The 24,753-nt window shown below is 44.5% G+C and overlaps 1 protein-coding gene across 4 annotated transcripts in view; it reads left to right on the plus strand.

Annotated features, from left to right (window-relative positions):
* The window catches only part of LOC114845892 (nuclear receptor subfamily 6 group A member 1-A), a 53,504-nt gene that overhangs the window by 24,811 nt on the left and 3,940 nt on the right, over window positions 1–24,753 (plus strand). For 3 of the 4 annotated variants that reach the window (XR_008693229.1, XM_029134456.3, XM_041068484.2), the window contains 8 exons: window positions 3,597–3,620; window positions 20,172–20,402; window positions 20,865–20,920; window positions 21,743–21,903; window positions 22,501–22,731; window positions 23,283–23,537; window positions 24,322–24,443; window positions 24,529–24,681. Coding sequence is in view for 3 of the 4 variants with exons in the window: in XM_029134456.3 (XP_028990289.1) it covers window positions 3,597–3,620; window positions 20,172–20,402; window positions 20,865–20,920; window positions 21,743–21,903; window positions 22,501–22,731; window positions 23,283–23,537; window positions 24,322–24,443; window positions 24,529–24,681 (1,233 nt within the window). In the remaining variant the exon portion in view is untranslated. Of the gene's footprint in view, window positions 1–3,596; window positions 3,621–12,371; window positions 13,162–20,171; window positions 20,403–20,864; window positions 20,921–21,742; window positions 21,904–22,500; window positions 22,732–23,282; window positions 23,538–24,321; window positions 24,444–24,528; window positions 24,682–24,753 lie in introns of those variants that run through there. The other variant, XM_029134457.3, reaches the window with a different exon arrangement.

Below are 24,753 nucleotides of genomic sequence, written 5' to 3' on the forward strand. Positions count from 1 at the left end.
ATCATAGGAAATCTATCATAGAGGCTGTGTAGTATTGTAGTATGTAGTCAGGGGTGATTATTCAGCATCATCAGTGCATCCACATGTCAGTTACCAATGCTCTGGGCTCTAATGCACCATCACAGGCACCACACTTATAACAGAGCGGGTGCTCCCTCCCTGCTTTAACTCAGTGGATGCAACGTTTGGTCTTCGATGGTTTGTTTTGCATGTGTCTCACTAACAGATTGATTTTATTAGTCAAATTTTATTTTTTAAATTTTAATTATAATGTCACTGCATAGAAAAGTAAACTCAAGTATTTATCCTAGTTTAGTGCTGACCTGTTCTGTTGAGTGAGGACGTTGTTCCTGGTTGTTGGTTGAAGCCACAGTTTCACAGTGATTTATTTCTTTATGGCTGCCTGTTCCTTTAACACCTCTATATTATCATGTTGTTCTGTATCAAAGGTGGCATCTTTTGTAACGGATCAGCTAATTATCCCTGCAGACCTGTGTCTTTGTTGTGCTAATGTCCTCTGTGGGATAGCATCTTCATCCATAGCCTTTTTCATGTGTACAGATAACCTGAGGTGGGGGGGTGTTAGGAACTCGGAGCTGTGCAGCATGCCCTGCAGCTGTGCCTCTGATGACAAGCCTGTCCCTAACCTGCCCTCTGCCAGACTAAACAATGCTCGGCTTTACATGGCGGCTTTCCTGTGAAGTCTTGGGATCCCATTGGTCGGTTTCTGCACTGCAAAGTGAAGCCAAAGCACTGTCGGCGTCCCTTTACATAATTACCGGCTGCTGACCATTGCACACTGACTAACTCAATGCCCAGCTCCACTTTTTGGTGGCTGTAGCATTTCCGAGGGATTCGTGCTTGATCTTTCTGGGGCATGTGAAAACTAGGTCACTGTGCTGTGCTGTCATTGTGTATGTGTGTGTGTAAGCAAATGCTAAAATAGGACTTTTACATAAGCATGGGTTCCCCAGTTATGCAGCATTGCTATAGCGGAGAATCAAACTGCAGCACAGCTTCCCCCCATCCCCGCTCAGCGGCGGAGAGATAGAAAAGAACGTGGGGAAAGATGAAATTCTCATCCTGGGCTGAGATCCCTAAGAACGCTGGGGAAGGCAGGATCTTATTATCACAGCAAATTCGTAATGTGCAGAGTGGAGGAGATTAGATGCGTCTTGCCTTTGAAGTGTATTTTCCAACCATTGTGTGATGGCAAATTCCATCGAGTGCTGGAGCGAGCGGCGATAAGACGCACGGGCTCTAAACGCTGCCGCATTAAGAGCCGTCATTTGAGCAATATGACAAACTCCTGCTAAATGAAAAAGATTTCCTCTAATTTCAGAACTGTCAGCCAATGTCAAAATAACAACTTGCGCCGCATGGCTCAGATAAATATATCACAATGTGTGGAATATGGATTATGATTGCGTTGTGACCTTTGATTGGCTCTTTAGTGCTTTAGATTTGTCCTCCAAGTCAGCAGGCCAGAAGTTGGTCAGCCAACGATGAGAGGTCATAAAATACAAGTAGGTGGGGTCACCATGTACATGGATGGAAATAACAGAAGAAGCATGTGATTTCTTTGGACTGATAGGTTCTGTGTCTGCGTAAGCTACACGTTCACATGCATTTAAGTGACGTGCTCATGGTCGGCTTTAAGGCAGAAGTAGAACCCACATGATTTAGTAAAGACAGTGAAATCACATATTCTGCCTTTTAATGGGTGAATATAGATCAGTACAGGGAGAGGGGCTGCTTTTAGAGTACTTTACACATTTCTATCCATACTGTGTGTGTCGGTACTGGCGACTTCTTCTGGGTAGTTGTGGTAGTTTTGCTTTTATGTTTCAATAAAACGTACACATATATAATCATTTATATAGCCTTTTGTTTCGGTGCCTCACATACAACAGCTCTAAGAATTTAACATTTTGAAACTGTCAAAATGTTGATAATTTGACATGGTTTCTTTTGTGTCATCCAGAAAAGTATTGTATTAAAACGTATATTATATTTGGATTGGTTATGGAGTAAGTAGTGAACAAGCCTCTCATGATAACAGTCATCCCATGTCTACACTGGTCAATCACTAATAAGAAGATTTATATTGTTAATTGACAAAGGAGAGTTTTACAAAGAATTTAGGCCTCTTACCTACAGAGATGTCAAATTCTTGGTGAACCTCTGAATCTCAGAAACCACGTTTCCTTCATGGTCATGTGGTGAATATTGCCATACAGGCGTCAGTTGTACTGGCAAGAGGCCATGTGTCCGTTCTATGCTTAAACGTCTCTCAAAGCGACATCCAATAGCTTAAACAACTTCTGAGATAAAGTCAGACTTTCTCTCACTAAGTAGCACTGGGTTCAGCATGCCAGAGCTGCATTACAGTAGCTGGTGCTGTGGCATCAGGTAGAGTCAGACAAGCCATTCCCCTCATGCTGATGTTCCGCTTCACACAGAAGTGGGAGACTGGATGGTTTTAATGTCACATTAGATGTTTTAATGAGAGGTAAGACAAGTGAGCTCACAGGTGTTTGAGTCTCCACATATGTGCATATGGAGACGATGTTCTCCTGGTGACGTGGAACTAGAACAAAGTGGCGCGCATATTCCAAGGGGCCCCCACAGAATATTTCATTTGATGCTTTGATAAGAGATAATGGATTCACTAAGGTATAATTCATACGTCCCAGATCTTTGGCTTCCAAAAACGTGTCCCACTACTCTCTCCGAGTGCCTGCCCCCCCCGGTTGAAAAGGGCCTATTTATTATTTAAATCCTTCCATAATTTATCCATTCCCCACCAACATGCCCTCTGTTACTACTTTTATTTTTTATCTAGTGCAAATTAGCATGAGCTGCTGATCTGTATGCTCAACAACAGAAGATGAGGAGTAAGCAACAGAAAGGGAGCTATCGGTTCACTCAAGATCATTTGCTGCTCTGTTCTCTAGTCCCTTCTATGATGTGATGATGCCTGACATATTGAGTCTAATTTGTAGCCTAAAGAAGCAAACAGCTGTGGCCTATTTTGTTTAGCTGTTGTTTGGTGATGTCACCATTTCTGCCTCGTAAGGCTGCCTAGCTCTTGGCAGTCAGTGTGAAGTTGTCAGGAGCATTTCAGTGAGCTGTTGATGAGTGGGGAAGGGGTTCTGGAGCCTTTAGCCTCCTGGGATGCATAGGGCTGCTTAATGGCATAGTACCAGGGCTTAGCATTTCAAATATTTTCAAAACAGAAATATTCAGAAATTACTTCAGAACAATCCACAATGGTCATGGAAATAATTGACAAAAGTAAGTAATAATAAGTAAAATGTTAACCAATAAAAACCACCTTTGTTTAACATTTGTTTTGACTTGGTGGAACTGTGGGTTTGAGGCCCAAACATAGACCTTGGGATTTTTTAGTGGTGTCTCTGCTCCGGAGCTGGGCTCAGCGCTGCATACCTGTCCCTTCCTGCGTGGCAGGCCTCAGCATGTCAGGCCGATTGTCCTGACTTCTCTTGCAAACATGGCATGAGACTAGAAAGGTCAGTGCTTAAATATGTCCTGATGCCTCATCCATCTAAAGGCTTTTTGTTGTGTTTTCACAGATGCAGTCAATGGAAGTAATTTAGGTAAGTGTGATACTCTTTGATCCTATTATTTTTTCAAAATTAAGTCTTTACTCAGGAAGTAACAACACTTAGTGTAAGATTTTTCTGTTATGAGTACAAGTAGACACATTAAGTTATCAATCTTTTCCAATTCCAAACGAAAACAAACATGGCCTCTGGATTTGTTTTGTTTTTGTTTATAATTCTCTGTTTGTTTTAATCTGCTTGATACCTTAAATTTTATGCATTTTTACACAGTACCTATATAATGAAGCACTTGATATATAAAGAAAAACTTTTTTATTTGTTTTAATGTAGCACCATAAGGCAAACATTACAATAAAAAAAATGCAATACAATCTGAAATCATATTACAGCATTAAGGAAGCTTTTCAATTTACTGTTAATGTGTAGTTCACAAGCAAAAAGCATTAATACACACTGTGTTTACAGAATGATGGTAAGTTTGAACAGACAGGTTTCAGATGACAGACGTTGGGACTGCAGGTGCAGGACGTGCACATTTAAATCTAAGGTTCAGCTTCTTCTATATGAGCTGGGCCTTCTCTAGCAGGAAGGTGTTAACATCTGTATTAGAAGAATCAGTGGTGTCAGCACCAGTCCAACCAGTGGAGGGCGAATAGTTATTTCAATTTAGTTAATTCATATTCACAACGTGAGGTTTGAATTTCAAATACAACTATACTGTATCAACAACCCAACCAATCCCTCTTGAGCTCGCTTTTATTCCTCTATTTATTGTTTGGTTTATTCACTGCGAATACGTTGCTGTTCAGTCAACAAAATCACATGATAGTTAGTTCAATTTAAATGTAACATTAAAAATCGAATTAGTTAAAAACGTCAGCTGCTACAGTTCAAGCATGTCTCTCTAACAACATACCAAAACTAAGAAATGATCCAAGTGCTATAATTATTCATTGCAACAGTGTTTTTTATACATTGTTTGGTAAATGGTAGTTGCTCAAACCAAATTACTCCCCACAGTCCCAATAAAAGGTAAAGGTGAAAAGGATGATGGGAGAAAGGGGGGAGAGGTCATCAGGGGACTATGGTGATAAGAATATTAACAGCAATATTGATCACATTATTGGAATCAATAATTTTATAATTTTTGTTTTTGTGTTGTTTTGTACTGCAACTTGACGGATGAAATTTCCCCACTGTGGGACTAATAAAGGCATTCTATTCTATTCTATTCTATTCTATTCTATTCTATTCTATTCTATTCTATTCTATTCTATTCTATTCTATTCTATTCTATTCTATTCTATTCTATTCTATTCTATTCTATTCTAATAATAATTCTATTAATAATAATCAAAGCATAACAACAAATTTAAGCTCGACCACATCTAGCACATCCTACCATACATTAGTGCAGCACCGCAGGCTCCACAATGCTGACACAAGCATGTGTGTGCTGCCAGTGACCTGGTCAGAGCACCAGGAGTGGGACAAACGAACCACAGCCACCCCCGACCCCAAAGGTAGGAGCTCGCCCATTCACATCCCTACTCATCCACATATGAAGCAAACCCAGAGCGTACACACTCATACACTGCACTCTGAGGACTGGAAGCTTGCACGTCCCCGAGCGGGGCCCCTGCAGTTGTTGCCCATGCTCCCCTTCCGACGAGAGCGAGGAGGACACACATACGCCACAACTGTCCCCACAGCGTGTCCATGTGGGTTTGTGGGACATAGCAGCGCGTTAACGTGGGGGAGATGTCACAGTTGGACAAAATCTATTTAAGGCTTTAAATGAGTACAATGAGGTAAAATCCATCCACTAGCTTTGTTTTGTGGAATCTCAGAAGTTGGTACAGGACAAGCAAAGAATTTGATTTGGTCCTCTTTCATCTGTTTGCACTCTCTACTAAGAATTATGTGTATTTTTGATTATTTACACTATATTACATGAAGACTGCAAAGAGTGGGGGGTTAGGGGTGGGCAACCCTGCCTGGCTTCCCCCTGGGAAGACTGAACCTAGGGAGGTTACTGTAACTGTAACTGTATAGAACTGGAATATTCTGAAGAGTTTCCTAATTCAAGTTTCTCTGTTGTGGCTAACAGAAATGTCCAGTAAATGGGCTTTAGATATCTGCACATCTCTGTAATAATAGTTCTACCTTAAATTGAGTTCTCTCAAGCCATTCATACTGTTCTTCTGTGAAGGAGCAGTGTAGTTAATCTCTGGTGATTAAGTAACATGTCCCTTTTCTTGGTGTATGAAGCAGTCTCCCTGAGAAAACAAGGTGAGGTTTCTAGTCTGGTAAATTTCCATAGAGGTTGATAAAACCTTGCTATGTAAGTAATCATGTAATACATTTCCACTCCCCGCTTGTTGGTGCTACTGTCACAGTCAAGGAGAAAGAAACTGCTGCTTAATCAGTTTGGAATATTTTAAATACTTTAAATGTGAAATAATAAATGTAACAAATAATTGACCCTTTCGAAATGCTTTTAAAATTTTAAGTATCAGGTGGCACGGTGGTGCAGCGAGAAGGTCCTGGGTTCGATTCCTGTGAGTGAGTGTGTGAATGGTTGTCTGTCTGTGTGTGTGTGTTGCCCTGCGATGGACGGTGACCTGTTCAGGGTGCACCCCTCCTCTCGCTTATAAACACCAACACTCCCGTGACCCCGCATGGGAATAAGCGGTGGAAAATGGATGGATTTTAAAAAGCAAATAATTGAGTGAGCAGTTTTACAGTTTAGTTTTTAAAGGGTGAAAAAGTCATTTGTTTGTTGGTTGTTTTGAACCAATACAGTTAAAGAATTTAGCTTCCCACTAACCACCCGTCCTGCTTTGAAGCCCCTATTGTCATATTTCCTCACTTCCAGTGCAGAACCACTTTTAGCCTCTAGCTGAAGGTTTATCGTATTTTTGCAACAATAACATGTATTGTGATGGGAGTGAGTCCTATGAGTTTACGAATGACTTTAGGAGGGAAGGTGGCAACAGTGGCAACGTAGCGTTAGTTTCTTCCAGCTTTAACCTTGACGCTGGTTTAGCTGTGGCACAGGTTATCGCTGCCATGTTCAGTGTCAGCAAACTGACAGGAACAAAGCCAGTGAAGGTCCGTCTGTCGTTATACCAATGGGGGAACTGAGAATAAGTTCAACTGAGATCCTCTGCTGACAAGGATGGAGGATGGCGGTCTCTATCAGTTGTGTAATATTAATACATTGAGTATTCATAGTGGAGTTTATGGACGTGACCCTGGAAGAGGTCGGTTATGAGGCTTTTTGACGTGCAGTGTTCTGTTCTGTGGTCTGACGCTGTGTTGGCTGATCCTACCTGCAGTGCACTGGGTTCTGTCCTGACTGGGCTGGTCTTACGTCTTTGTCTCTTCACTGAAGCCAGAGTGACTGGCCTGTCCTGGTGTCCCTGCCTCTCTGATTAGAGGTCTGAATTGGGCGTAATGACAGAATTGTGTTCCTGTCAGTTCCTGCTGCTCAGAGTGGGCTAATAGTCACGTTAGCCCACACAGCATGTCATTAGCTCTCCACCCGTAGCCCAATCAGGGGCAAGTCTGTCATTTCAAGGCTAAATCACAGGGCAGGCAGGCAGATCACAGTCACACCGGTGCTCTGAAGCTCCAGTTTTCCTCCCACTCTGCTTTACAACACTTAATATGCACCGAATTACACATTCCGTATTAACACGGAGGAATTATTGTGGCATGCTTTAGAGGAGACAAATGGCAGTCAAAGAGGAGCACTTTGATGGTTTGTTGATACCAGATCATTCCATCAAAATCATAATTTGAAACACTTTTCTTGTTTATGACTTTTATTGGATGATTCATGGTTATCTCTCAGATGATTAGCAGGCTTGTATAGCATCTATCAGAACTCAGGCTAATCTGCTTTGATTATTAGCCTCTAAGCCGTCCTTCTATACTGGGCTTCTCCAGTACAGAGATAGGAAATTGCACTAATCATATTTGCATTAATCTGTGTTTGCTTGTCAAACCCATAATTGTTGGCCGTATTTCAGATCCCCTAAAGACAACGTCCTCTGGCATACAAGTATGAATACAATAATGCAACTGTGTATTAGACATAGTTTTTCACATGATTGTAGACATTATAGTGGAGGAGGCTAGGAAAGCCTAGTAGGTAAATTGATCAGTGTGGACACAAAATAGAAGCAGATTGGATTCAGACTTTCAACCTGAAAATCATCAGCACTCCTGATGTTAATGTCCACACACAGTATTACATCTGATATACAGCTGGTTTTGAATCCATGTATCCATGCATGTGCTTTTGTTGCAAGTACAAGACTCAACAGAGAGTAAAACCTATTCAGCATGTAATACATGAACTAGTGGACGTTGGAATGAAAATCTTCAGCACGCATGAGGAATGTGTTGCAGTACATGTGTGCATGCTGCCGTATCATAATTATGTTCCTGCTTCTCCACACAATGGAAACCTATTGGTCACGGTGGGTTTTTCAACCAATCTTCCCCTGCAGCCGGAACTTCATGGAAAATAAGCTGAGCATGATATTTTTAACAGTTTTCAGGCCTGTGGCTCTATAAGCAGATAAGAAGTGGATCAGCTCTTGATCCACATGAACCAGATCGTAGAAAAGCTGTGGGTCGATCCTTAAGTCAGAGGGAAGAGCTGATAATTATGAGCAAGCGTGACCACCTAACACAATACATGCACGTCTTCAGTCAGCGCTGTGACCTTCTGCGCTCACGTTGGTGTCTAACTTTGCCCTTTATTGGGACATGTTGTGTAAGCAAAAGGGCACGACGTGAATAACGCCGGTATTTGTGCAGTAGCCTGTGCTGAGTGGAGCGCTAACTGGAGCAGGAGAATGGCGCTGTTCGGCGAGGTTCACGGCTGTTATTCCTACAGGCCATGAGCGTGAAAGGAGCTAATGCCATCTGACAGTTCTGGAGCAAGAAAAGGAGGCTGGACAGAAACGGAAAGGAGAGAGAGGAGAGCAGGGGGTTGAGAGGAGATAGTGGGTGTGTGTGTGGGGGGGGGCGGAGGAGATGAGCGAGATATCAAAGCAGGGATGAGGAATATATTAGTGCAGCGCTAAAGAGGACACGTTGGAGGGACCTCTGTACCGCCCGCTTCCAGGAGCCATCTCATATGAACACAACAACAGAACCTGCAGATGAGGTCAAAACCTCAAAGTTCAAGGCGGAGTTTAGGGGGTCTCTTTAATTTCTACCAAGCACCTCCTGACATCCTGACTCTGCATGTTCACGGTGAGCACAGGTCCCATGTGGAAACATGCCTTGGAGGGAATTCCACAAATGCTCTCAAAGCATCACACAGCACCTCAAGTCAGTGAAAGCTTTGGAATGACCACGTTGATATGAGAAGATTTACATTTTTCTGCATCTTTGACTTGTTAGACAGACATCTAGTAGTACTGACTGACTGACAGGCAGGCAGGCAGGCAGACAGACAGACAGGCATGCAGTTAGACAGACAGGCATGCAGTTAGACAGGCATGCAGTTAGACAGGCAGGCAGACAGACAGACAGGCAGGCAGACAGACAGACATGCAGTTAGACAAACAGGCATGCAGTTAGACAGGCATGCAGTTAGACAGGCAGGCAGACAGACAGACGGACAGACAGGCAGGCAGACATGCAGACAGGCAGGCAGTTAGACATACAGGCAGTTAGACAGACAGACAGGCAGGCAGGCAGACATGCAGACAGACAGACAGGCAGTCAGACAGACAGGCAGGCAGACAGACAGACAGACAGACAGGGAGGGAGGGGAGACCGCAGACAGATGGAGGGCTGAGGGAGTGGGAAGCGAGGTGGGATCCCACTATAATTTGACAGGCTCCAGTCCCACTCGGGCTTCGGTGGCAGTTCTTTTGAAGGAGGCGTAGGAGACACCCCACTGTCAGCCTAACCTGTCATTACTGACATAGCACAGACACAGAGATGTTGCTTCTTGTTGTCTCGTGCATCTGTGAACATGTATCTTCTGTTGACTTAATTACACCTACAAATAAACTGTAGAAATGAGCACTTCTGGCCTGTTCTGCCAATAAATCTCTCGGTTCCAGTTCTTATTGGACAATATAAATATTGTTTGAAACTAAACATATGCTTATAGGGGAACATCAGTGTTGCTTTATAACGATCCTGAGAAGGGAGAAGCCATCTGTTCCCCAGAAGCCCTGATGAACTAGCTGCCGTGTGGAAGCTCCATGTTGGCTGCTGAGGGTTGGGAGGGGTCTCAGCTGTGAAGCTGTCTCCCAGACGTGGTTTGTGTTTGGACTTGTCTGCATTCACTTGATCTGCTTCTTTTGTGCAGTGTTTCATAGATGTAAAGCTAGTTTTACACACATTTGAATAAATTCACAGAACCTGACTTTTCTGGTTGTAAAACAGTTACTTGAAGCCATAAATAGAATATTCTGCTTCACAAAATGAATGTTTAATGGACTAGTGTGCCGTGTGTAGATGGATCCGGATCGTCAGCTCTGTAGGACGCGCCGCCCTGCATCACTCGCTGGCCTCTTGTCTAGATTAGAACGCCTCCAAACAGCCCAGGCTGCTGACTCTGAACCTTTGGGCTCTGCCTCAGACGGAGCGTTTGTGTGATACTGCCCTCTGGTGGCGATGTGTGTTAATGTCCTAGCCCCTAGGTGTCTGTATTACTGTGACGCTGGGAGCGTCATACATAACACCGAGGACCTGAATCAGAAGATTCCTGTACTGTTTTAATTAGCCCCAAATCTCAAGAAGCAGTTTTCTACAAAGAGCGGGTAGGTAGAGGTACATTTTTTATTTTATTAATTTTTCATGTTCTCTCCTTGATTAAAGTGGCACATTTTCATTAAACATTCATTCAGGCAGGTAGAAGGTGGAAGGTGGCCCAGGAACAGTTTGACCCCGGGCCTGCAACTGGTAAACCTAGGTCAACAGGCCTGAAGCCGAGAGGAACGGGGATGTGACGTTGTCATTTCATACGTCATTGAAACTTGAAGCCCTTCACAATAAAAGCACGAAGAATGGCTGATAATGGGAATTGTGCATAGCTGCTTTTAGTGGCATGAGTCCATGTCTGGGAGGAAGTGAGATGTTCTTCTGGGAGGACTGCGTGTTTAGGTTGGCATGGCTAGATTCTAAATTAGAGGCAGACACGGTCACATACACTTCACCTGAATACAATGCTTGCAGGTTATTATTAGTTTAACTGCTTCTTGATTGAGAGACCAATCATCCAACAGAACAGTGTGTCCCTATGTAAAAACTGAGATGTCGTAGACCTGGAGGAGTCACTGGAGTATCGAGTGTTTCACTCAGTCAGCGGCTGAATGTCGTCATCTGTGGAGGGATGCTGAATGTCTGGAAGCTGTGTAAAAGCTAATATTAAGGACCATAGATTGATTGTTTAATTTGCAATGGAAATTGATCAGTTTAGATTTTAGGAACAAGAGCGGTGTTGCTGCTTCATGGGGCTCTTTGTCTGATCGCTGGAGGTTTGTGACAGTGTGTTGAGGGGGGATGGGAGCTCAAACAAAAGAAATGCCCTTTGTTACTCAAATGTTTAGGGAAATGCAGAAAACAAGTCACAAAATAACTCATTCAAGTTGCCACTGGGTCAAATTAGCATTTCACCTAACAACGCAGCCTGTTTAACCTGGGTTTCAGTGTTGGGAGCACAAAGTCTACACATATGGACAAATACTGTATTAGAGCTCAGGTAACATCGCGCTTTTGCTTTCAGATGTTTGACTGGGTTTATTAAAACCTCAGTTGTGTTTTGTCCACACACAAATCCTTATTTTGTAACATCTGTAATATGTATTTCTGTAATATTACAGAAGACCTTGCTCTATGTATGGGGCTTATTTGTGTCAGGTCTTAAACCTTTTAAAGTGTAAAGCGTGGAACACTTCAGTCCTTTGGTGCTATATATTACACATGTTATATACTACAGATTCAATATTTTCAAAAAGAATAATAGCATCTTCACAACAGTTAAACTATCATTTAAACCTTTCTTGGAGTAAATTACCAGGTAAATGTCATTAACATACTGTAAACTTGATTTCAGTATTATACTATACTAAAAATAAAACCTAAAATGTATTACATAAAATGTACTACAAGCAAATTTGCTACAAGTATAAATAGGGTTAGGGTCGAGATTCCCGTTCGTCCGTCCGTCCGTTCATACTCCTGAATTTATCTTTTTTTGTGATGAAAACTATTTCAGCTGCTTCCGAAAAAGACAGATACGGTTTCATTCCTATTACTGGTGTTTCTGCCGGACCGTCAGCTTAAAGAACGTCCTCATGTATAAAGCAGGCTTTGTTTCATTTACTTTTCTGCCACAAGTTCTTGTTAAACTGCCAGAGAATGTTCATATTCAGTTCTGTGTGTAAAGACATATAAGATGACAGATCTTTCTCCAGCTCCTGCCTCTCGCATATGGCAGTGAGACTGAGGCTGCCTTTGATCACACCAACAGGTTACATCCGTCTATATTTCTACACGTCCACTGATCAGCTGGGCATGATCAGTGTGTGCCTCTCCTTGCTCTGCCTGTGTACCTTCAGTGTTTTTCGTTTGAATGTCAAAAGCTCCTTATACGTGATGGGTGGGTTGTTAGCATTCACATGGGGGTTGGGCTGTGTGTGTGTGTGTGTGTGTGTGTGTGGGGGGGGTGCTTCTGTGAGAGGATGGGATCAGGTAGAGAAGAGGCTGCATACAGAGCATTACTAGATTAGGCACTAGTGGTCTGAATGCCTCTCTGTGGTCCAGCAGAGCCACTGGAGGGGATGAAGGAAGAGAACCTGCTGGATGGTAAGACGTTATATTCCACTCTATGGATGTTAGTGGGAGCAGTTGCACAAGTGGTTTAAAAGCACTTTAACTGACAATCCAAAAATCATCTATTTCTATAAAACAACCAGCTTGTAATGAACAGTAAGGTATATTGACTTGGATCCTCTAACAAAATGCTGCCAGGTGTTTTTCTTTTGCATCATGTAAATTAGTTGCAGTTGGCAATGGAAAGCAAACATGGTTGGTTTGGTTTTATGAAATGACATTTAAACTGCTGTTAACTCTCCAAATTGTTGATGGGGCCGAGTTAATGTGGAGCCACTGGGGCTCACGTGGACTGCTTCTAATGCTTCTGATGCTCTCCGATGCTCTTAAATGCCACATGCATGGAGGGTAGGGCCGGGCTCATTTAGGTGATAGCATTGTTGAGTGGCAGTGGAAATGGGACTATCAGTTCCACTCAGATAACCCCTAGCTGTCATTGGACCTCAAGCCAAGCTGTGACCCCGGGGGCTTGAACTCTGCGGTCATGTGACCAGGCAGTAAAGTGACCAGTGGGTGCTGCTCAGCTCTGCCTGTGTTCAGAGAGGGGCAGACGGTCGAGGGAAGAGGCTGCTGCAGAGGAGAGGCACAGAATGAAAAGCCAGGCATGAAGAACTGGGCCCGGTGGCTTTTCTTTAGCCCAATCTGTGCTTGAATGGGTTCCAGGCAGACTGGGAGGAGCATGAAATGGATACATGGGAAGGTAGGGAGGCTTTTCAATGGGCCGTAGGTCTGTGAGTGGTGAATCAGCACTGTGTGTTTTGTGTCATCAGCTGTTTCTTCAATTGTGCAGGGACGTTCTGTACCGTTGTGTTGATAATTAATGAAATGTAGATTATATTTTTAATGAATACATTGCAACCGCAAGGCAGGAAAAAGCAGCTGGTTCCAGATATTAACAAAGGCCACGCTCCATGTAGATGTGATGGCATTAGGCCTTTGTACCGAGAATAGTTAATGATTTTCAGGTCAGGCTTAATGAGCCGAGCGTTTCCACAGAGCTGCTGCGATCAATGCCTCGCTGAGCTTTGTTTTTGTTTGTGCAATGACGTATCTCCAGGGTTGGGGCATTGCACTGTCCATGCATTGATCTCTGGTATGTGGCTGCGAGTCTGTCCTCACTCAGCAATGTTGATATGAGGCACAGACAACATGCTAATTGTCGGTGCTTTTTCTCCTGAGTGTGGTTTTACGCCGAGAACGCTCTTCAGCGGCGGCTGATCTTTCCTTGAACTTCTTGATGATGCTCTTCCCAGATTGCTTTTAACGGTTCCCTCTTTTGTTGCTTCATTTAGCTGCTGATGTGAATTAGCTTAAGTGCTAGAATAAACCAACTTTACGTAACTAGTTCCACCCACCCACCATCTCCCTCCTTCCTTTATTCCAGGACATTGAATGTGATCTTTTCGTCACGTTTAAAGCATAGGTCACAAGGCAAAGCAGAGTGAATCACCGCTGCCGACTGCTTCCCTCCCTCTTAATGAATTGTACAGTTCATTCAAACATCTTGGACGTGACCCATTCATCTGTGACACTAAGTCCGTACTTGGGGAGTTTGGAGACAGAAGCTAAACTGTTAGCATGTCCTTTGTTGGCTGTTTTCTTCAAGGACTTTGAAGGATGTGGAGGAACCATGTTACTGTATCCGCCCCACCCCCTCATGTTAATCCCAAATCAGCAGCCATGTTGTTTGTGCTCCAGCTGAAGGAAGACCCTCATCTCAGCTGCAGTCACATTAAAGCTGCAGGAAGGCCGTGTGTTGCTGCTGCTTTGTGTTTTAGGAAGCCCGTGTTGTTTAGTTCTTGGAAACGATGATCTAGAGGTGAACGTAGCAGGAGAGGCTGCTTGTGTTGATGTAGATGAGGCAGAGAAGCAGGGTGGGGGTGGTCAGGAACTCCCATGACTCTAATGCTTCCTATAAATAGACAAAGCTGCTCATTCCAGTTGTGCCAGTTTCTTTTTCCTAGTTTTGGTGAACCACTTGTTTGTGGGCTCAGCCTTGTCAAACCAAACCCTCAGGTCCATCACGTTTCAGATGTTTGTCTTTGAAGCGTGTGTTATTTCATCTGCCTCTGCACCCCTCCCCCAGCACACACACACACACACACACACACACACACACACACATTACAACACATTTACCTCTTGCCTTTTGTGAACAAAACCTGCAACTATCCAACACATGCTGCACATGTAATTCTGGTGTGTGTGTGTGTGTGTGTGTGTGTGTGTGTGTGTGTGTGTGTGTGTGTGTGTGTGTGTGTGTGTGTGTGTGTGTGTGTGTGTGTGTGTGTGTGTGTGTGTGTGTGTGTGTGTGTGAAATGTAAATGGTGTTCCTGTTGCTTTCTGCATTCATCCCTGCTAATACAATCAAGTCCTAACGTTCATTAACAGCACTGTTTGTATGAGCCTCTGTCATGGCTGGGCTATTAAAGTCACCACATGGTTTATATCAGCAAGTCCTGGTTGTTTAGAGGCCCGAGTCGATTCTAATAGTTAATTTTGGTGTACTTGTTCTTTTACAGTTTACTGTCTTACTTTTACCCCAGAATATAGAAAATGCTACAGTATTGTGTATAACTAAAAAGATAATGTAGTTCATAATCTTGAGTGAAGTGCTAATAACACCCCAGCTGTATGCTAGCATTAGTATTTTAACATGTGTGTAAGTAGCTGGTATATCAAGATTGAAGATTTATTTTTGTAACACGGATGGAACACTGCAGAAAGTAAAAGAATAAAGGTAACACTCTTAGAAGATAAAATCAGAGGCAGGTTTTCCCAAAGTGCAGGTAATGATGTCTTATATTTATCACTGCAGGCAAAGAAGTGAGCTAGTAAAGTACGAACGAGACCTCCCACATGTTATCAGCTAAATCAGCTGGTTGACGTGAATGATGTCAAGGGAGAGGGAGATGGAATGGTGGTTGGATCCGGCTGCAGGACAGACTAGACAGATCCAAATTACTAAAAGCACTAAGATGAAGCTTCCACACTGTTTGAAGCAAACCAAAGATCCACAGACACCAGCCAGGCCAGAGAGCCTAGATGACGACACCGATATCAAAAATCCCAGAGGGAACACATGTAACAGTTAACCTAATGGTTCTCCACAGGTCACGCTGAATACTTTATTGTTTCCGATGCAAATACTACTGATGCAGGGGGCCAAACTCTCACTGTCAAGGTCTTTCCTTATTATTTAGGTGGCTGGCATTAGCATAACATTAAGATGTGGCCTATCCTTGCTGGGGTTTGCCTAATGCTAATTCTTCCTTTAAGCCTGGGTGTATATTATCAAGACATCAGTGTGTCATTGTCTGATGAATCAGCCCAGTCTGGATCCACATGCACACGTCTTTACACATAAGTATCCTCATAGGGGGTCCAGGAAAACTGGAGACTTCTGTATGTTCTGAGATGTTAATGCGCATACCAGTCATACAAGTCGGGGAGTGGGGAGTAAACAGCTCTTTTACCCCCAGGTAGGAGAGATAAGTTTCAGAAGAGTCAAAGAGATATGAGAGGAGCAGTAGAGGAAGAAACATGAGTGAGGGAGGGGATGGGGGAGGCTGCCTGGAGCGGAAAACTACTGCAGATTCCTTCAACCCCCGCTCCCTGTCTCAGCTGGGCATGATTGTGATGGAAGGCCCGAGACAAAACCCGGGGAGAAAACCCTTCAGCAGTCCTTGTTGTCCTCAAAGGGCTGCTTTACACTTTACATCTGCCTTTGTTGCACAGTGTGTGGACAATGGGGAGATTTAGCCACAATGTATCGCTGTTCTCAGCGTGATGGCAGCTGGTCAAAGAGACGGTGGAACCTTTCAAATAGAGACACCTTCCCAGAGCAGCAGGCACTGAGCTGCTTCTAGGAAGTTACTTGATGGACGTCAGATTCAAACGCTGCTTCTTTCTTTAAACCACATAGCTCCAAATGGTGGTGATTGGTGGGAACCTGACTTGTCTTATCACTGACAAGGGCTCAAAGTGCTCAACCTGCATTACCTGTGGAACTAGTGATGACGTCTGTATTAGCCTTATTTAAGGATTTAACTACAGCCAAAGGTTTGAACACCTCATCGTTTACATACCACTCTCTGCTTTACTACCAGGTCAATAAAATGTAGGTGCACTGATGAAGATATAGGTACTTGACCCGTCTGTGAAAGTGGTGAATCCTACTTATTTTACCCCATAATTTAAGCAGTAGCGTCTCCTGGTAAACGCCCACATATTTGAAGTGCCACCATCCAGTTCAGTAGCACCACAGGCCTCCAGGCAGAAAGCTCTGATAACAATGAAGATCATATCAGACATGGCGTCACACTCAGATTCCAGAGCCACTGTGTTATGCAACAAGGTCTTTGTGTGGAATGAGGTTTGTTCCCCTTCGACGCTGAGGCTTCATGTGTTTCTGTGCTGCCGTGATCACAGGAGAAGAGCTTGACCGACCCAGCTGACTTTGTTTTAATATCCTTTAATAGTTGCCAGATGGAATATTCCTGAAGTCATTCTTTTCTGGTGGTTCACACACAGAGCAGGTTCCTGTTTGTCTGAGCCTCCAGGCCGCTCACTGCTATAAAACATACGTTCTTTGGGTGCATTTTTTTCAGTTTTGTGAGCACCATTAATGAAATTTCACCCGCTCGTATCAGTGTAGAGACAGGAATCTCATGGACAAACATCTCTTTACTACCACTCAGTGCAAGTCGTAATTTGGTTAAAGCCTCTCTGTCTCAGCAGGTTTCTACTTACTTCTATTACAGTCTGTCACACTGCCCTGAAATCAGATTTGAGTTAAAAGAGATGGAGGGTCAAACATGTTGCACCTCAAGTGAAATCCTCAGGAATATTAAAGCCAAGCTGAAGCAGGAGGAGGAGGAGGAGGAGGAGCAATAGGACATGACACACTGAGATCAAGTGTGGTGAGGTGTGAATCAGCCTCTTTATATGGTGGCCGTGCACTTGAAAGACAGGGTGATAGATTTAGCAAATAAGCCATTGTGTTTTTTCCTCATGTAAGGAAGTGAAATGTATGGTTCAATGTGCTCCCTGAGCAAATGGCTCCGGGGGTGGTGGCTCTGTGCTGCTGTTCATGCATCCTTCCCATGACTTCAGCAAGTGTTGGGTGTTTGCAGCAGGAGGAGCTGTTCTGTTCATGCATCTGCAGGATCTTTGCTTTGGTGTCTGCCTGCGTTTGCAGGAGTAAAGCTCCTTAAGGCTTTAATGTTGGACTGCACCTCTCACACTCAGACACAACCAACATGTACGACCAGTTCCAGACTCCTGAACGTTAACCCTGTGACTGAACGCACTGGCTAACTAAAGCAGGCGTGAATAAAAGATTGGACTCAGCAGGACAGAAGCTCAGCTCCCGCTCATGTTCTGACAGTTACTGGATGTGGATTTAATGTCCAACATTAATGGAGCTAATCGTTTAGGAGAACCCCCTGGAGAAACCCACTTACACCCAGTCCTCATCCCAACTGCATGTAAACGAACAACGATTAAAGTGGCTGTAGAAAACAGGAATTCACTACATTTACTTTCTTATTTATACTTCCTCATCTAACACCTAACATCATTTTTCTCCTGACATTTCATGTAGAAAGCTGCAGATTGAGACGCTAGCTGCCTTCAATCAAACTTACTCCTGTACATTTAACTGGGCTCATGTCCGGTTTTGTGATATGTGGTGAAGGCAGCTCTTACTGTGAATCAACTTAACCTCCATCCCACACAGAGTTAATCACCCAAGTGGTTGAGGTCTAATCCCAGGATGGGCCCACTGTGTGACGCCCATTGTGTTGGTACAGTATGACTCGGCGCTGCAGTCCTCCACCAATGGCAATCTTAAAGCTCACACCATTAAAATGGTAATCTGTCCTCTGTTCACAATGCATTATCTGCAAGAGGCTTAATGCCGTGTACCCCAGCCCCCTCCTCCCTCTTCTAATTACCTTCAGCACATGAACCCTGCAGCCCTCTCTCTGGGAGGCTTAGCTCTCAGCTCAGTCACATGCCCCTGATGAGCTTCGTCTTTAATTTACATACACAAAAACTCTTAATCCCGCTCCCTTTAATATTACACATTATGTTACTGTGGCCTGTTTATTGTCTAAACACTGGGCCCTTTAATCACCGACGGGTGACCAGGTCAACTGCTGACAACCGTCACAGGATATCAACTTCCTCCAGGCTGGTCCCATGAGCTTCACTGCATCTGCTGTGTTGGATTCTTCAACAGGTTCAAGAGCAACATTGTAGTTGATCTGTTTTTGATAATGACTTTATAATATTGTTATATATCTACTGTCAAACTCCAGAGGTTAATGTGAGCGAACGGCCTAGAAGGCGCTGCCTGTGGAGGAGCTGCTCTATGACGGTGGAGGCTCTAGAGACGCTTGTCTGCTTTTCAGATACGTCCTATGTGCTCATTATGCATTTAATCACATGCACCAGGTGGTCGGGGGCTGTGTGTGTGTGTGTGTGTGTGTGTGTGTGTGTGTGTGTGTGTGTGTGTGTGTGTGTGTGTGTGTGTGTGTGTGTGTGTGTGTGTGTGTGTGTGTGTGTGTGTGTGTGTGTGTGTGTGTGTGTGTGTGGATGGACCACCTACCCGCTCACTGGGGTCTTAAAACGCGCTGTCACTCAGAAATGTTGGGCTGTGTGTGTGTTGAGCTCCAACTCTTTTTTACTACATAATTCTAGTTGCCATGCAACAAAAATCTTTAACAATATACTGATACAAGCCATGCAGCGATAGTACATCGGCGTGGGGGGTTGTCGGCAGTGTCGTTACCTGGTGAGAGCTGTCCCATAACAATAGGCCTTAGTTCAGCCTGCATCACTGCCTGCTCTGCTTTAGTGAGTGGTCATAGGGGCCTTTTCTTAAAGCTGGGCCTTTTCCCTTAACGTGGTGGACAGCTAGGAGCGTGATGGTTTGATTTGTGCGTTGAGCGGCCTGGAGGGAGGTGTGGGAGGAAGCTCCCAGGGTGCTGTTTTCACAGCTTGGGTGCAGCAGTGACCGTGTCCCTTTGATTTCGTGCTCTGCTGTGACTGCAGATCCCCAGTCAGGCACCTTTCTGTTAATGCTCCATCACTGAGCACCTTCAGCAGGCTTCCTGTTCTGCGCTGTGAGCGCTCTCCATCACTAATCATGTGCAAATGCCTGCCTCTCTTTGTTCCTGAACCGGTTTAGCAAAATGTGGATATTCTCATACAAACATCCACCTCATTTCTTAAATGAAGATTTCAAAGGGCTCAATTCAGTCGTTTGTAACCAGTTACATAAAGTTGCTTTTTCAAGGACAGGACTGGTACTAGATGTTAAAACATCACAATGGAATGGATGTAACTAAAGACAGTCTATAAATATAATAAGACATTGTGAAGCGCCTCAGACGTCCTCCTTTACAGAGACCTCTTCATGAGAGAAAGGAGACACTGCAAACTAATCCTTCACTGGTTTGGTTTTACCTTACTGACTCCCTCTGAATAAAACATCCACAAGACATCTCTGCTCTTCATCCTGTTACACCCTCACTTTCAGGAAATGAAACTTAAGAGCATAACATTTTTTTGGATTAGCCCGTGCTGGGTTAATACCTAAGCCCCAGCCGCCCCCTTGGCTCCAATTAGCAGCTCTGCCTTCAGCTACGTGTTTGCTCCCACTCTCATTACTGCAGAGAAGTTAAATGCTTACTTCTGTGGCAGATGATCCGGCTGACCAGCGTACCTGCCTTATCTGTGGAGATCGAGCCACAGGCCTACACTATGGCATCATCTCCTGTGAGGGGTGCAAGGGCTTCTTCAAGCGGAGCATCTGCAACAAGCGCGTGTACCGCTGCAGCCGCGACAAGAACTGCGAGATGTCGCGCAAGCAGCGCAACCGCTGCCAGTACTGCCGTCTGCTCAAGTGTCTGCAGATGGGGATGAACCGCAAAGGTAAATGCTCACAGAGATCACAACTAGAAGTAATGACGCATATCAGCACTCAGTGTAGGAAAATGAGACATTATAGTCTCTCATATTATAGATCCTCATATTGGCATTTTAATAGATTGAATTGTTGGCTATTAGACAGCAGTTAGCCTGGGAAGCTAACTAGACACTGCCACCGAGTGGAGGGAGTCAGTGTCTGCTGTTTTTCAGAGGTTTTCATCAAGCTTGTTTTCAACCTGGCGTTTTCAACATACCAAACAAATTTCACTAAACTTTACTTAACTTCTATTTAACAGAACAGAAAATATATTTGCCTGCTGTCAGAAACAAAAAGCTTATAATTAGAAAAATCTCCAGATAGGAAAAAAAAGATGTGAGGCAATATGTGATTAATTCCAGAGACTAGGTCGAGCTTTGATACCAGTTAATAGACTGAATGCAGATTTTTTTCTCTTGGTTGCGCAGCAATCAGGGAGGACGGAATGCCAGGAGGCAGAAACAAAAGCATCGGGCCTGTTCAGGTAAGTCACCGACCTTATGTTCAAGTGTGACATTCACAGACCTGCTGCTGCCTCACATCTGCTTCATGCATTTATCCAGCTGGGCTCCAGTGTCTGCTCGCTGATTATGAATCTATTCACAGCAGAATCCATTCACTTATTAAGCTAAAGATTTGGGTGCAGCGATCCTGGCAGAGCGCGTAATGAGCCCTGGCCTTGTTACAGCATTAGTGAATGTTTCCTATTCAGTGGCAGCATCATTAACACATCGTCACAAGGAATGTGTGACCTGAGGCTAAGTACCACTGAGCTGCTATTCACAGGGACGGACGTGGTCAATTTTTTCCAGATCAATTCAGCGTGTCAACAAAACAGAGTTTCCATTAAAAGGCATTTTTATTTCCACACCTTTAATTAAAGGAGGACCTCTGAGTCGTTAATATGGAATGAATTGCTATTTCAGTATGTTCTGATAAGATAGGAATGAAGGTAAGTTGACCCCAGCCACAGACACAAGACACCAGGCTCCATGTTTTCAGGTATGCTAATGCTTTGAAATCTGCCTTTGTCTCTGTTTTAACTGTGAACCTGCAAGGATTTTATTATTTTGGTTATGTGTGTGTGTCATTCGAATACGCAGACAAATTCCTGTTTGCCTCCTTTATTTATTTCGCTAGCTCCATTTTCATTGTCTGATCGTGTCCTTGCTCCTCAGCATGTTAGTGAAAAGCAGCACTGTGCCACTCGGCGCTAATCAAGCGAACTAAAACACATTTTAGCGCCCTGAGCTCCAGAGACGAAGCCCACCCCCCTTTGCTGTGTGTGCGTTATTGTTGGGTTCAGATAACGGAGGAGGAGATAGAGCGGATCATGTCGGGGCAGGAGTTCAAGGAGGACGCCCCCGAGCACACCTGGGGCAACAACGGCGACAGTGACCACAGCTCCCCCAGCAACGGCGCCTCGGAGGGAAACCAGCCGTCTCCTGCCTCCACTCTGTCGTCCAAGTGAGTGCGTCGTCTCATTGGTCGGGCTGCAGCAGCAGCACTTGGCCCTTCACTGAGATAATGAGCTGGCCCTGACAGTGTAACACCTCATTCCCACCTCACGAGACCCAAGTTAAAGCAGCCAAAGAATGCATTAACATGCAGCTTGGTGGCGATAGCAAAAACAAAAGACCTGTGGCACTATCTGCTACTCCGTAGTAGAGACGAGTGCGTTGTCTGCTCTCATCAAGGACAGATATGGTCTACGAACTTGCAAAATGCTATTTATTTTAGTCTCATTTGGTATAAACAGCAGGTTTATCACGGTATGGTAACTATTCAGAAGAATAGTTGTTTTATCAATTTAAATGTGCGCAGAAATGATCAACAAAAACAGAGTCTGAGCAACGCAGGCTTTGGTATGTGGCTACGAAATCCAGTTTTGTCTACAAGTGATTTGTTTTCTTAATTATTAAACATTTTGTGAGAAAGTGAATGGAGCTCAAGCATCTGTTCTAGACCAATGTTGAACATGCGTGTGAACTGAACTTCTATGTTTCATACATACTGTAATCAAATGAAATGTGCATGTTTGTAACCTTTGACCTCTGTGTCCAGTCGCTCTGTAGAGATGAATAGCTACACAGCAGCGCTCAGGGACCAGTACATCAACACCTCCATGTCCACACACTACCAGCTCCTGCCCCACCTTTTCAGTTACGCCACCCAGTCTGGTCTACTGGCGCCACAGGCTCGCAGCCTGTACCCCCAGTCCCACCCACTGGTGCTGCAGCTGGTGGCTGCTGAGGATCTGGCCCCGCTGGCTACGCCTATGCTGATAGAGGACGGGTGAGACGAGACGCTACACACCACTCCACAGTCACAGTTAACGCTTCATAGTAGTGTTAAATAAACTGAAGTTAGTCATTTAAACTTGATGCTGTTTTCAGTTAGGAAGGTTAGTACATAGGTGTAAAGGGACAGCAGCTGGGCTCCGTTATGAAGCTAGAATGTGTTTTCCTGTGTGCATCCATTTCACTAATGATCAGACGGTTCCAAACCTTGTCTTCACTGTCCACACGCTGCCTTTTTTCTATCTGGCTCCACATGAGGCAGCGTTCAAGGCCAGTGACGACTGCCAACTGAGATCAATAGAGCCACCTAGTGGGACTATATGTAATTACGCGTTCTTCAGACCTGGAACACCAGAGGGACACAGGCCTGATTGTTTTAGCATTTGAAATTTAGCCCAATCACACAAAGCAGAGCTGAACCAGACCCCGGAGCTGGTGGTGCATGACTTGTATTCCAGGTCTCAAACCATTTAATGAACAGGGCTGCTGTTATTAATGCATGGTATAATGTGCAGCTTTACTGTAGCCGTGGTGTTTGCTTGGCAGGTACAAAGTGACCCAGGTGGAGCTCTTCGCCCTGCTTTGTCGCCTGGCGGACGAGCTGCTCTTCCGTCAGATCTCCTGGATCAAGAAGTTGCCTTTCTTTTGTGAGCTCTCTATAGAGGACTACACCTGCCTCCTCAGCTCCACCTGGCAGGAGCTCATCCTGCTTTCCTGCCTCACCATCTACAGCGCCCAGATCTTCGGAGACCTGGCTGACGTCACAGCCAAGTACACGCCGTCTGACGACGAGCTGCAGAGGTGAGTTAGAATGTTTCATCTAACCTGGTTGTTGTCGTCAGTGATGATGGCGCCTCAACATCTGGGCATCTAAGGAACCCAGTGTACGTTAACTGAAGCACAGAGCTCACGGATACAGCTGCTTTCTAGCTGGACACACTTTCCCAGTGGATGCTAACGTTGCTCTGGGTCTGCTGGCCACCCCATTAAACACAGGAACCTTAACGATCCTCGTATGTGCACAAAGAAGGATAGAACTGCTTCAAAGTGCTTTTTAAACAGATAAATCTATTTCTTGGTTTGTGGTAAAACCTCAGCCACAGTGACTCATTCTGCCTCCTACCTTTTTATGAGTCCATTAACATACACTAGATTCTGAGTATTAAGTTTGACCCACATGGGGTTTTCTAATTCAGCGTTTGTTTTGGAAGCGAGGTTCATGTCAGGAGTTCTACGTTCCCTTGTACGAAGGTGAGATGCTCCACGTTGTCAGGCTCTGCTGTTGGTTTTGGATGAGGGCCAGTGAAGTGGCCCATGAATGGGAGGCCTCCCCAGGACAGCGCTGTGGCTAGCACCGTCTGGAGAGTGGGTTCTGTGTAAATCACCTCTTAACACACACCAGCTAATGTAACAGAACACTGGTGGTGAAGTAAAGTCAGAACGGGAGGAAACCTGAGGTTTGTCCAATGGAACTGAACTCTCTAAAATCATTTATCTCTAGTAGATCACTCACTGTATCTGGTTCATTGAAGATGAGAGTCAAGCTATTGTAGCCTAATTAAAGCGTCTGTGTCTGATTGGTCAGCTTCAGTGAAGATGGTATGGAGGTCATGGAGAGGCTGATTTATCTGTTCCGCAAGTTCCACCAACTGAAGATCAGCAATGAGGAGTATGCCTGTATGAAAGCCATCAACTTCCTCAACCAAGGTAATAAGAAGCTCTGCTGCTGCGAGGCTGCCGAGGCCTCTGCTGCTTTCCTCCTGTGACTCTCCTCTCATTCATGCGGCTTCAGATATCAGAGGGCTGTCCAACATCTCCCAGCTCGAGCAACTCAACAAGCGCTACTGGTACGTGTGCCAGGACTACACAGAGTTTAAGTACCCGCACCAGCCCAAACGCTTCCCCGAGATCATGATGTGTCTGCCAGAAATCCGCTGCATCGCAGGTAAGACCTCCAAACATAGGGCGCTTGATTTGCCTGGTTATTCATCATACGTAGCCAGTAAAATAATGAGTT

The sequence above is a fragment of the Betta splendens genome, chromosome 19 (assembly GCF_900634795.4).
Source record: "Betta splendens chromosome 19, fBetSpl5.4, whole genome shotgun sequence".
NCBI classification, from domain to species: domain Eukaryota; kingdom Metazoa; phylum Chordata; class Actinopteri; order Anabantiformes; family Osphronemidae; genus Betta; species Betta splendens.